General features: G+C 37.4%; 1 protein-coding gene across 1 annotated transcript; it reads left to right on the top strand.

Annotated features, from left to right (window-relative positions):
* Positions 1-6,244: 6,244 nt before the first annotated feature.
* LOC149584019 (uncharacterized) lies at positions 6,245-13,657 on the top strand. The gene is made up of 8 exons (XM_089863339.1): positions 6,245-6,759; positions 9,911-10,103; positions 10,166-10,351; positions 10,417-10,473; positions 10,792-12,516; positions 12,583-12,776; positions 12,851-13,010; positions 13,118-13,657. The coding sequence occupies exons 2-8, from the start codon at positions 9,911-9,913 to the stop codon at positions 13,414-13,416; spliced, it is 2,814 nt and encodes a 937-aa protein (XP_089719465.1). The 5' UTR covers positions 6,245-6,759; the 3' UTR covers positions 13,417-13,657.

Below are 13,657 nucleotides of genomic sequence, written 5' to 3'. Positions count from 1 at the left end.
TCTCCATTGGCCACGCCCTAAAACGAAACTAAAACTAAACTAAAACGAGACAAAAATAAACATGCTAAATTGCTAATTCGGAATAATTTGGGAAAGGTGGCAATAAACAAGATAATTTGGAATAGATTAAAATATTTTAGTTTCAAAAATAATTAAATTTATGGTATTATGGAAAATAGGCGCCAATTTATTTTGTCGATAACAAAAGTGGCGCACTTTTTACCGCTCGTATGCTAAGGGACTTGTCGACTTCTCTTATTGCTAATACTTTAAAACAAATGTAAAATTACCTGATTGATAATTTTGATAAGTTCTTTGATCGTTATAGTGAAATTTTCTTTTTCTATTGTTTTGAAAAAACCTAGCCATGATAAATCTTCCGCTTTCTTTCAATTCAATGACAAGTTGACAACAAAGACAACACGTCTTAACAGGTTAACGGTTAACTTAACTCTCAACTAAAAGTTGGCACACAGAGGGCATAGCGGCCAAAATTGGAACTATCATAAGGATGAGCTTAGAGTAGTGGCACTCTATGTTAACTCCCTATAGGGCATAATAAGTCAAACCCTCAGAGATGCCATTACTCCATTTTATACGGAAAAAAAAATCCCCGACGAGCTAAGAGCGGAAAAACGTATTTTGTAAATTTTACACCTGTAAAATATTTTAAAAAACACTTGGAATTTGTATTTCTACTTACTTTCGAGGTAATACCACCGTTTTCTGAAGGTAAGAGTCTTTTTTTATACATTTATTAGTAATAAAAACATTTAAGGCAAGCTAAGCCTTGGTCTTGGCCATAATGTAGATTTGCACATAGAGCGTTGCCTAGGCAACGCATAGAGTAATCTGCCGTGTTTCAACGGGCTTTATGTGGGGCTAGACATAAGTAGGTGAAAGTGTTTTTTTTTTAAAGTAATAATTTTGTATAAGTTATTTAATCGAAAATAAATTAATCAGAATTTTGAAGGTGTCAAATTCTTTAGCTCGATACAAATAAGCACAATTTTGTATATGATGACAATAGTTGGCATGTAAATGCAGGTCGCTTCAGGACCATTTCTAGTTCGGCAAACTTATGGTAATAAAAGGACTAAATTAAAAATGAATTGTTATCGTTGTTTTAACACATGAATTATGTATTTAGGTGTAAAGTTTCATGTGCCGTTCGTTTACGACACTTTAATGTTCCCGGTGGTGAAAGGATGTGGTGAACATATCGTGATCGAGTTTCCTATGAATAGGGACTGTGCCGTAAAGGTTAAAGCAAAGCGCGGGTCCAGTGAATCCCCTACATGTTGAGTGTCCTCCTGTAGTGTAGTGCGGGTTTGGCTTGGCAAAGGCTAGGGGCCAAAATTTATAAGTGCACTTATAAATCCCGCCCACAAATGCCTCCTGCCTTCGCCAAGCCAAAACTGGAGTACGTAAGGAAATTCAGCATGTAGGAAGGGATCCATTGGACCCGCGCTTTGCTGCCTAAGAGCATAGCCCACTCGATAACGCGCATCACGACGCAAGCTGCTCGCTATAGCGCGGATCGAGTGAATCCTCCATGTGTCTATCTACATGTGACACGTGACATAAAAACAAATTTTTTTCTTTTATTTAATTTTCGCTAATGGTATTTTTCCTTTTGTTTCCTAGGTGTTTTTGTTTTTAAAAAACCAAAAAAGCGAGAAAGTTCTTGATAAAATGGCAAAATCTCAAGGACTCGTTTATGAAGTGGGTGACACGAAAAGTGTGAATGTTCAACAAACCACTACACAAAAGATTTCTGAGCTGACTGGCTCAAATGGTAAAGGACCCATTGAAAAAATCATGGGTACCGCAAATCAAATGGATGGTTTAGTAAAACTAACCACTCCAAGAAACATTAGAAAGGCCATTGCCTTAAATTCTAAAGGACCTAGTGAAAAAATCATGGGTACCAATGAAACTATGGATGGACTAGAAAATCTAACCACTCCACAAAACAATACTAAGGCCTCAGCCTCAAATTGTCAAGACCCATTCAAAATATGGGTTCCTCAAAAGAAATAGATGGTCCAGAAAAACTGGGCAGTCACAAAATGCGAACCAATAAACGACCCAAAACCTCCAAGTGTCAAAATAAAGCCAAAATAAAAGGGACCTTAAATGAATCAGGTTCATCATCAGATAAAGCAATATCAAACTATCAGGAAAACCATAACATAAGGGTTAATGAAAAAGGTACTTTTCGACAAAATACCTCAAAGAAATTAAGTGATAATGAAGCAAATATATTATTAAAATCTATTTTAAAAGGAAAACAGGATGGTACCATTTACACTACTCCCTTTCCAAAGAGTATCGAACCTAAAGGGGGAGATGTATTTGCTTTTCGCGTTCCCACTGATCAAAAATCCGATGCAATACATTCAGACAGAATATTTTGGAAAAACGCTGGTAAAACTAGTAAAAGTGATAAGGCAGTTTTGAGGGAGTTTTTCTATCTGAGAACAGGGAAACAAGGACAAATGGACTCTGTTTTTTCAAAAACTGTTTTTACACTAAGAAATAATAAAAACAGAAAGGTTATGGCTATTCTTATCCAATATTTGGGCAATGAAAATCTAGTGAAATGTCGTTCCCATGGTAACTCCCATATATCTAATCGAATGTATGCGCCAACAATGCTATCAGTTAGAAAAAGCTTAAAAAACAAAGTGGAAATTGGAACTGATCAAAGAAAAACCTATGTACAGACTTTAGATGAAACTGAAAAAGTGTTTGAAGCTAAGACATTTGGAAGTAAAGAAGTGGAGGTTTCCCACAAAGACGTTGAAGACATTGTAGCTAGAAACTTAAAGCAGGCGCAAAATTTCAAGTACAGGGTTGAAAGAGAAAAAAAATATCTGATGATCCGTATTACAACTTACTTGAACTAGCAAGCGGTCCATTTAATGGAACAATATTGAAAATATCTTACCTAAATTTCTACGTCATTTTAAGCATTCCAGAAATGTTAATGCTCGCGAAAAGATTGTTAAAAGCATCATCTCACGATGCAAAGCTAGAGCAGGTGATGTCATATGACACAACTTTTGAACTAGGAAATTTTTACGTTTCCTTTGTTGCCATGAAAAATACTGAAATTGATGGAAATCCTTTAATACCTGTCTTTGCTATGGTTCATGATCGTAAATTCATGGCAACGCACAGTCTCTTTTTCAAGGATTTTGTAGCTCCTTTATTGGAGTTGAATGAATATGGTCAAAATGTACCTATTGTGTGTGACCGAGAAGCTGGTTTGATACATGCCATTTCAAGAAGTTGCGAAATAGGCCAGAAAAACCTTCTGTTTTGCCATAACCATTTAAAGAGAAATGTTACTGATTGGCTTTCTAAGACGAATGCCAGTGCTGAAGATAAAAAGGCGTATGCGGAGTTTATAAATGACTTGATAAATTGCGAGACTGTAGAAGAATTTGATAAATTATATGAAACATATAATGTGACTTGGAGTAAAGAATTTGTGACATACGCTGACAAGCACATTAAGACGGCTTTGCGGAAAGGTTGCATAAAAGCTGTAACAAAGAGATTTGCTGCTTTCAGAAATTCCGCTCCAACAAATAACGTGAGTGAAAGTCTTAACGCATACTTCACAGCATTTATTGACAATAAACAATTACGTATTAACGAAGTTGTTGTGGCTATCGTCAATTATCAATTATCAAAATTGAAAGAGGCTAATCGAGCATATTCAAATATTGGTTGATATGGTTTAAAAAGCAATTTTAGAAACCCACAGCTAGAAGGTAACCAAAACCCCGATTTACAAATATTGCCCAAAAAAAAATCATTGGACCAACAAAGATGTAATTGACAAATTAAGAATTAATCCAGATAATGACACTAGAAGTAGGAAAATGTGTGAAACAACAAATATTGGATATAACGCTTTGGCATCATTATGCATAGAAAAAGAGTTAATTACATATGAACCAAAAAGCAAGTGTCACATTGTTAGAAACCCTTATGAGAAGGTTTTCCACGCGGTGGAATTAGGAAAAGATTCTTGCACATGTGGATTAAAAGGCTGTTTCCATACATTTGCTGTAAAGCGATTACTTGGTGAAGTGAGAAACGAATCAATTAATTCCACAGCTCTACTTAAACCAAATATCCCAAGTGGTAGGAAAAAACCTAGGAGGGAAGATTATGACTATTCATTTAGTGCAGCACCTGACTCTACTTATATAGAGCAAAATACTGTTAATGAATTTGAAAGTTTCAGAACAATTGATCTTTCTTTCACAAACGTCGAAAAAGACCTAACACCGCTTGATGAAATGAAAATTGATGCTGATTTTGACCAGCACTCACAAGAAAGTGGTTGTGAAAATATATACACTGAACAAGAAAGTGTTTGTGAAAATATAATATACACTGAACAAGAGAGTGGTTGTGAAAATATATACACTGAAGTCATTAAATCAGATTTCCCATTACCAAGTGAACCTGCCGTCTTACCTGTTCTTAAAAAATCAAACGATTTGAGTTTGAATGAATTTGAATATAAATATAGAGAAAATAATACCGAGGACTTCCTTCCGACTTTGGAACATCACGGCTACAATAAGACTCACAGTGAAAATGAAACTTATGTAGTTAGAGATATGCCAAATTTAGATAAAAAAGAAGAGACCATCTTTGTACCACCAAAAACTCAACTTGATAACCTCATTGAGAAGCTTAAGAAGTCTGGTGTGCAGGAAGCGGAAATAATATCTATATCTAGTTCTTCTTCAGAATTTACGTCTTCTGCCACTTCTTCACAAAGTAGGAAATCAGCACAAAAAAAAATGGTTTTAGATTACGAAACTGTTCAAGATCTAGTTGCATATGATGATTTCAAAGCAAATGAACAAACAAAGACTCTTGAACTAAACCAACCAGTTAGTAGTTTCCTAATACACAATTTTATGCAAAATTTGGTTAAAGCGCATCATGCAGAAAACCAAGTTCTGGTTGTTGAAAGTGGAATGTTTGTGAACTTGCATAAAGCACTGCATGGCTTTGTTCATAAAATAAGCTGTATTAAAAGCTACTACATGTCCGCATTGAAATATCTGAAATCTAATGAAGCCGCCAATAAAGATGTTTTGGCTGTTAGATTAGATGTTGCGAATAGGTCTGGAAGACACTGCCCCTGTAGCACTAGTGAAACGCGTTAGAGTCGGTTCACAGTCGATTCGTCGGTTTATCGTCGAGTCGGCATTTACGACTTAATTCCGACCTTTACACAACCTATTTTGCCAACTCCGCTTTGAAGTCGGCTTCGTGGATCGCATATTAGGAGTTGGCTTCTGGTAGATTTTGAGGTCGGCTGACCAAGTGAAGGTTGAAGTCGGCTGCTCGACTGTTTACCAATCGAGATGCGGTTCGTTCCACCCTGTTTATAATAAAACGTACAGAGGTCGGCACGGCCGACTACATACCGGCCACAACAAATAATAAAGATGTCGAATTAATACGACCGGTAAGTAGTCGGGCAAGCCGACCTCTACACGTTTAATTATAATCAGGCTGGAACAAACCGCAACTCGACTGGTAAAGAGTCGAGCAGCCGACTTTAACCTTGACTTGGTCAGCCGACCTCAAAATGTACCAAAAGCCAACTCCTAATATGTGACCCACCAAGCCAACTTAAAAGCGGAGTAGGCAAAAAACAAGATCGGAGTTTCAATTATCAATCATTCAAAAAAGGCGCGATTGTTAAGGTTGAGTGCACCATCTACCGTATATATGTAAAAGTTTCTTACCAATGTAAAGTAAACATTTAAGAGCCATTCGTTTATTAAATGCATTTTTAAATATTACTTGCAGTGTCCGATAATTTTTGTATAATAGAGCTAGTATACTTATGAATGCCTTTCATTACTACTGGGTCTATTTAAATATTTCTCCCTGGTGGCGAATAGCTATCAAGCATAATTTTACGTTGTTCTGCGGCGCCCTTACAGAGAGTTAGCAGTCCCTGTGTTTTATACTCAGAGAGAATAGCATATTCAAATGCGCGGGATGCCATTTCGCTATAGCTCGGCGTGTTCACCATAGAATTTACAACCAAAGAGCGTGGAGGAAGGATACGAGCTCTATAAGAGCATAGCCCACTCGATCACGCGCTCTACGACGCAAACTGCTCGCGCTATAGCTATAGCGCGAGCAGCTTGCGTCGTAGAGCGAGCGATCTAATTGGCTATGACAGGAGATGCCAACTAGTACGCACGCGAGGTGCCATAATTCAGCAAGTATCCTTCCTCCATGCAATGAGCTTCAAACAGGGCTGCACATAAGGCACTAGTTACGGCATTTAAAAAGTTTCCATTATACTACTAAATTAAATCGAAATCTGCAAGCTTAATTACTAGCCAGTTTTACTACTAATAAAATGTCTATAGTCATGAAAAGAATGCCTTGCCCTTGATTACTAAAATCACTCGAAATGTGCTGAGGTATACTATAGCCAAAACCCAGCTTGACTACTAAAATAAACATCCTTATATACTGCCCTTCTTCGAACTCCTTCCTACAGCTGTAGCCGTAAGTTCCTGTAACCGTTGTATTCATCCCGTGATTCCCGTCGCCGCGTCGCGTTTGGGAGGTTGAGAAGAAATCCTAGGGTATGGAGTGGACCGCTTAGTTTTTTTTCAATTAGGTTTCGTTTTTTTAGTATTATTTTACGCTAGCACGGCTTCAAGATCGATATAAAGAAACATTGTTAAAAAGGTAAGAAAATTATTTGTTTTTTTTTGTTCCAGGTTTATTTATTTATTTAAGGGCTAGGGCTTAGTAGCCCTACGTTTTGGCCTTTCATTAAGCCTTGGGCTGATTATTGGTCAACGTGTTTGGGCCGGAGCAAACTTTCAATACTAAGTCTGGCTTACAATTATAATTCTAAAATTAGATTTGAAAATTATCATTAAAATTACGAGAATCAAATCACATGGTAAGGATATTTATTTTCGAAAGGGTTACTAATATTATCTGGTAAAAACTACATTTATAGTGTTATAGCATTAATGTTAGGTAATTAAGTGGGTGTTTTTGTTAAAAAGGCAAGATGAGTGAGAATCATTCTTCAAGGGGTAGTTACAAGTCCCTCGATGAATTAAGCATTAGGCAGAAGCGCCGAAAAAGAGCTCGATATCTTGCGAATGTTCTAGAGAGAGTCGAAGATACTAATAATATTTTGGAAAATCAGACCTGTGCGTCAAGCACCGCTAGTTCTTATACTTTGGTTTCCCAAACTACAACACGTGTTGGGTTAAATCATGATAGTCCAATTTCAATAGGTTTAAATTTGGCGAGCTCTCATCATGGTAGTTCAATTACAGGTGATCATAATATTGACTCTTCTGATATGGGTAGTCCTCAGCCTCATTGTTCAGTTAGGGGTAGTCCTGAACGTAAATGTCTAGATAGGGATGGTCCTGAACGGAATTGCCTCGATAGGGATGGTCCTGAACGGAATTGCCTCGATAGGGATGGTCCTGAACGGAATTGCCTCGATAGGGATGGTACTGGACCTGAATTAGGTTCTGATAGGGATGGTACTGGACCTGAATTAGGTTCTGATAGGGATGGTACTGGACCTGAATTAGGTTCTGATAGGGATGGTACTGGACCTGAATTAGGTTCTGATAGGGATGGTACTGGACCTGAATTAGGTTCTGATAGGGATAGTCCTGAACCTATGGGTTCAGATAGGGGTAGTTCACATTCTAGTGGTTCAAATATTGGTAGTCCTAGCTGTTCCTCTCAAGGTAGTCACCATTCCCTTGGTTTTCATATCGAGCGTGGTTCAGATCCCAGTACTTCAGATAGGGAGGATTCTGAGGGAACCTCAAGTAGCTCATCCGAAGAAGAACAAATAGACTTGCAGTCTGGTTTGCGAAACTGGGCCATAAATCACAATGTTAACCATGTAACTCTTAATGCCCTTCTCGTAATGTTGCAAGGTAATGGGATGAATTTACCCAAAGATGCACGTACTCTGTTAAAAACTCCAAGATCAACTAGTGTTTTAACAATAGAAAATGGTGAATATTTTCATGCCGGATTAAGTGACGGTTTGGAAATATTCTTACATGAAAATCCAAATTATGACAGTGAAATATCTTTCGCCATAAACATAGATGGCCTTCCCATTTTCCATAGTTCCGCTAAACATTTTTGGCCCATATTGGCCTGCGTTTTTAGTTTTTCATTGGGTATGATAGGAAAGCCTTTTGTAGTTGGAGTTTTTTGTGGAGAGGTTAAACCGGGTAATTTAGAGGAATTCTTGAGGCCCTTAATAGTTGACTTACAGCATTTGGAAGTTAATGGCTATGAATATGAAAACCGACATTACATCTGCAACCTAAAAGGGCCATTTATTTTGGACACTCCGGCTCGGGCTTTTGTTAAAAACACAAAAGGTCACACTGGTTTTTATTCATGTGACAAATGTTCTATAAAAGGAAGTAGACATCTTCGTCGAACTATTTTCAATGATGACAGTTTTAGTGTGCCACCACGTAGTAATGAATTATTTCGAATGCGAGACGATGAATTTCATCATTTAGTTGGAAACATGTCCCCCCTCGTAGACTTGAATATAGACATGGTGAGGCAGTTCCCATTGGACTATATGCATCTGGTTTGCCTTGGAGTGGTCCGAAGAATAGCAAAATGTTGGTTAACTGGAAAACTTTACGTTAGATTAAGTAACCATTTAACTGATCTTCTGTCCGAAAAGCTCGTAAACTGTAGAAAGTATGTTCCGACTGAATTTGCACGCAAACCCCGAGCTGTGAAACATATTAAACTCTGGAAAGCCACGGAACTGAGACAGTTTCTTCTATATACTGGTCCCATAATATTAATAGATATACTGAAAGATGATGTTTTTAAACACTTTCGGTTACTTCATTGTGCTATTTATATTCTAGCACACCCCACTCTGTATAAAGAATACGCCGATTATGCAGGTGAATTACTTAAAATGTTCATAACCATGTCCAAACAATTTTATGGATTAGAGTTCATTGTTATGAATGTACATGCTCTGTCGCATGTCGTTCAGGATGTAAAGATGTTTGGGCCTCTAGACGCATATAGCGCATTTCCTTTCGAAAATCACCTCCATTTCATAAAAAAACATTTGAGAAGTCCAAATAAACCTCTTCAACAGCTAATTAAAAGAATAGGCGAATCAAAATCATTTGCAAATTCCCGAATTCGAAAAGATTTAAGTCTAAAAAAACCGATTTCAGTCAATTTTACATTTTTGCCTGCAAATGCTGAAACTTTTAAAAAGCTTCATACGCCAAAATTTGTTGTTTCCGTATCTAACGGGGATAATTGCTTTCAGTTGAATTCCGGTGAAACTGTGGTTGTGAAAGTAATTTATAAAAACACAGACAAGGAAATATTTGTTTGCGGATGTGTTTGCAAATTTGTCAAAGACCTCTTTGATTATCCATTAGCATCTTCCAAATTAGGAATATTTGTTGGACGTCTATCAAATCAAATTAACACTTATAACTATTTAAGTTTAAAAAGGAAATGCTTATTAGTGCCAAACGAGAGTTTTTTTAGCGTTGTTCCATTGCTACATGACGCCTAATAAATATAATTGAATATAAATAGTCTGCAAGGTAATATATCTAGCTTTTTAACAAACAATCTCTCTAAAGTAGTCGGCGTTGGGTTGGAGCGACGTTTTAAATATTTTACTGCACATGGTTTGGGAATCATAAAAGACGTTCGAATTGCCATATCAACCAGGATTTACCCTCGGATACCAAGTGCAAGGCCATATTTCAAAACATTAGTTCAATTTCCTGGTGTGGACTACTTTACATTCCCTATAATAGTTTTATTTGTTCCCCATCAGATGTATGCCATAGTTAGTTTTGTGGATGAGCCCGGAGCTATAGATATTGTTCCAACATCTTGGTGTATTGGAAAAAACCAGTGTTTTTGGCCATCAAAAGCTAAAAGCGGTGAAATTACGAAATTACAAATGGCTTGTCAACCTCCATTAACAAACTGGGTAACCTACCATATCAAAATTCTGGCGAACGCTCGTAAGTATTACAAGGGGACCAAAAGTCTGGATAGAAAAATAGGCATAGTTTCTCTTTTAAAGAAACATATGAAAAAGCAAGACAAATTTGTAAAAAAGCAGAGGATACATCTGACTTGCAAAGTGACAGAGAAATTAAAAGAAAAAGAAAGCGAAGTACACTTGTTGACAGTGAGCAAGAAAGTGATATAGGAGATGGGGATGAGTCGAACCGTTCAGGTGATGAGAAGTGTAGTGGGGAAAACAATCGTAAGTTAGCTGTACTCTCTACGTATTTTGTCTTTCTTCTGCCTAAAATTAGTCAAAATTTATAGGAGTGACACAAGGAAGAAAGAAGCTAAAGAAGAAACGAAAAAGGGATTTCTTAAATGGTGAATAAAGAGCAAGTTATTTAAATTTTCAAATTGAGAATTATACCTAAAAGCGGAAACAAAACAGAAAGTTACATAATTTGGTAATCGGGTGTTTGGGCTCAAGTTTACTAAGATAATTCTTATTAGAATTTAAATAGCATTATTACTTAGATATTAAATCAGGATTATCTTTAGTTACTTTTCTGTCAGCATTACGGGTTTAAATTGTCTCATAATATGCTTGCATGTAAATTGTTATGAGATTAGTTACAGAACCGTTCAACTCCTTTAAAGTGCCATTTAACAAGCGAACTAATATTTCTCCATAAATTTTAGAAGCTTCACTGAAACAAAAGGCCTCTACCTGCATTCAGTTGCCCACAGCTCCAGAATTTGTTCCTATTAATTGGAAAATTAATCGAAAAACCATTTCACAGCCGCAGCATATATTGGATTCTAACGAAAAAGTCGAGAAATCGGTAGTTATAAATGAAGAAACCCCATATACGATTCATGAAAGTTCCAGTTTTGTGTCAGACAAATACAATACATCAAATCTGTTGGAAAATACCAATTCTACCGAAACCCAAGCTCAAATACTCAAGGGTAATACTGAACAGCAAAGTCAGATCGACGAGGTCAGTAAAGCGCCAGTAGTGTACAAGTGCAGTGAACATCAAGGAAAAGTTGAGACAGATAAAGGGGTTACTTTCGATGAGAATGAAGAAAGTGTTACCACTATTCAATCGTACGAAACACAAGCTTTGAATAAACCACAAGAAATTTTCTCTTCAATCGTATTGCCTGAACCAAATTGCGTAGTGCCTGCGTTAAATTCAGGTGTACCACCTCCAAGTTTAAACAACATACGAGAATCTCCAGTCGAAACTATCGATCAATCTTTGCAGCAAGAAAATAAACAAACATCATCTCAAATGGAGTTAAACGAAATGTCTCCTCAAAATTACATCCAAGAAGACTTGGCTACTGTCAGTTCTGAAACAAATCAACCAAGAAACAGTGAGGAAAAAGAAGTGCAAATTGGGAAACGTCAAAGTGAAACCAGCACTATAACAAAAACTAGACGTGGTTGTTTAGGAAGTAAAATAGTCGATAAACTAAAACGCCGTAGTCTAGCCAGCAGCGGATCATCCCGCACCAAGTCAAGCTGCAATGAGCTAGTCAGCACCAAGTCAAGCTGCAATAAGCTAGTCAGCTCCAAGTCAAGCTGCAATAAGCTAGTCAGCACCAAGTCAACCTGTAATAAACTAGTCAGCCCTAAGTCAAATCGTAATCAGTTAACAAGCCCCATGTTACTACGTAATCGGCTATTTAGCGCCGGCTTGACCCGTAAAGAAAAAGAAAGTCCAATGTTAAGTCCTAATCAACAAGTCATTCACAGTTCAAACCGTCCAATCAATAGAGGGCCAATCCGTCCAGCCACTGCAGGGTCAACCCATAAAATCATTAACGAAAGTCACCTGACCACCAACGCGTCAAGTCGTCCAGTCACCAACGCGTCAAGTCGTCCAGTCACCAACGCGTCAAGTCGTCCAGTCACCAACGCGTCAAGTCGTCCAGTCACCAACGCGTCAAGTCGTCCAGGTACCAACGCGTCAAGTCGTCCAGGTACCAACGCGTCAAGTCGTCCAGGTACCAACGCGTCAAGTCGTCCAGGTACCAACGCGTCAAGTCGTCCAGGTACCAACGCGTCAAGTCGTCCAGGTACCAACGCGTCAAGTCGTCCAGGCACCAACGCGTCAAGTCGTCCAGGCACCAACGCGTCAAATCGTCCAGTCAACAATGGTTCAAGCCTGGACGCCAATAGTGGGTCAAACCGACCACTTAGCGTGTTAAGCTCTACCAACAATAGAGGGTCAGACCGTCCAGGTGGTAGCGGGTCAGACCGTCCAGGTGGTAGCGGGTCAAGCCATAACGTCATTAGCAGACCAAATCGTTCAATCAGTAGCGAATCAAGCCATTTAATCATCACCGGATCAAACCGTCCAGTCAATAACTTGTCAAGCCTTAATGTTTCAACTGGTAATTTAATGTCTGAAGGTAATAAATCTTACTGTCATTGCTTTTGTATTGTCGTTTCAATACACAACTTGTTAATTTTTGCAGAGAGATTTCAACAAACTGTCATTATGATGTTGACTGATTTAAATTCAAAGTTTGACGAAATGTCAAAGGGTTTTGTTCAAAATGTGGAATTTTGTTCAACACAACCCAATAGCTTGAAACTACCAATTACGGATGAACCTGCACTACGAACTGTCGAAGAACTTCTTCAAAATGAAGAAGAGAAAAAGAACGCCGTAAGTGTATCAACAATTTGAGAACGATGATATGCGTATACGTTAGTTAAAATGCATTTGATATTAAAAATTAGATTGCGTTGTTTAAATCTTGGGGAGGAAAATTTTCCGACGACATTATCAGGAGAGCTTTAAGAAAAACCTTTGACCATGCTTTAGTGTTACAAATGAACTGGAATGGGGCGAACGGCAAAATTGCCTTTTCAAAATTAACTTTGAAGACTGTGATATTTGGTATGCTATATCTTTAAAGGGATATATATAATTTAAGTTCTGCAACAAGCTTATTTACTTGTAGAATTTGAGTATTATTTTCATATATTTTTTTGTCTTCAATATAGCTGCTGTTATGGCACATCCCAAATTAAGGAAAGCCACCGAATATGAGGTCGAATCCGTAGTTATAAAATGGCTTAAACATAAGGCTGATCGTAATGGCGGAAGACTTAAACGACTGAAAAAAAATAAGAACATCCATATTGTTGACTCTGTAAACAGCGATGATGATGGACATTTTAATGAAGAAAAAAGCTTTCGAGATGACATAAACTCTGACATCGGGGATTTTCATGATGATAGAAATAGCGATAAAAATCGAAACAGTGATGAACATTATTTTGAAAACGAACTCTCTGATTGATTGTTTAGATCACCCTATTTAAACTGCTGCCAAAAATAAATCTCAAACTTCAACAATTATTTTTAGCTAAGCGAGAAATATATTTTTAAGTAAAAAACTCTACTTGCATTTTGTTAATTAACCCAGCAAATGGCGGGTAATTCAGATGTCCTCCGAAGCTTCACATTCAAAAAGTTAGCAGTTTAAATAGTTTCAAACTTCAAATGTTAAAAAAAATAAAAAATATCATTTTTCACATATA

This window comes from Phalangium opilio, unplaced genomic scaffold, assembly GCF_054372755.1.
Source record: "Phalangium opilio isolate 3A_F unplaced genomic scaffold, DU_Popi_V2 ptg001170l_1, whole genome shotgun sequence".
NCBI classification, from domain to species: Eukaryota; Metazoa; Arthropoda; class Arachnida; order Opiliones; family Phalangiidae; genus Phalangium; species Phalangium opilio.
This window is presented reverse-complemented; position numbering and strand designations above follow the sequence as displayed.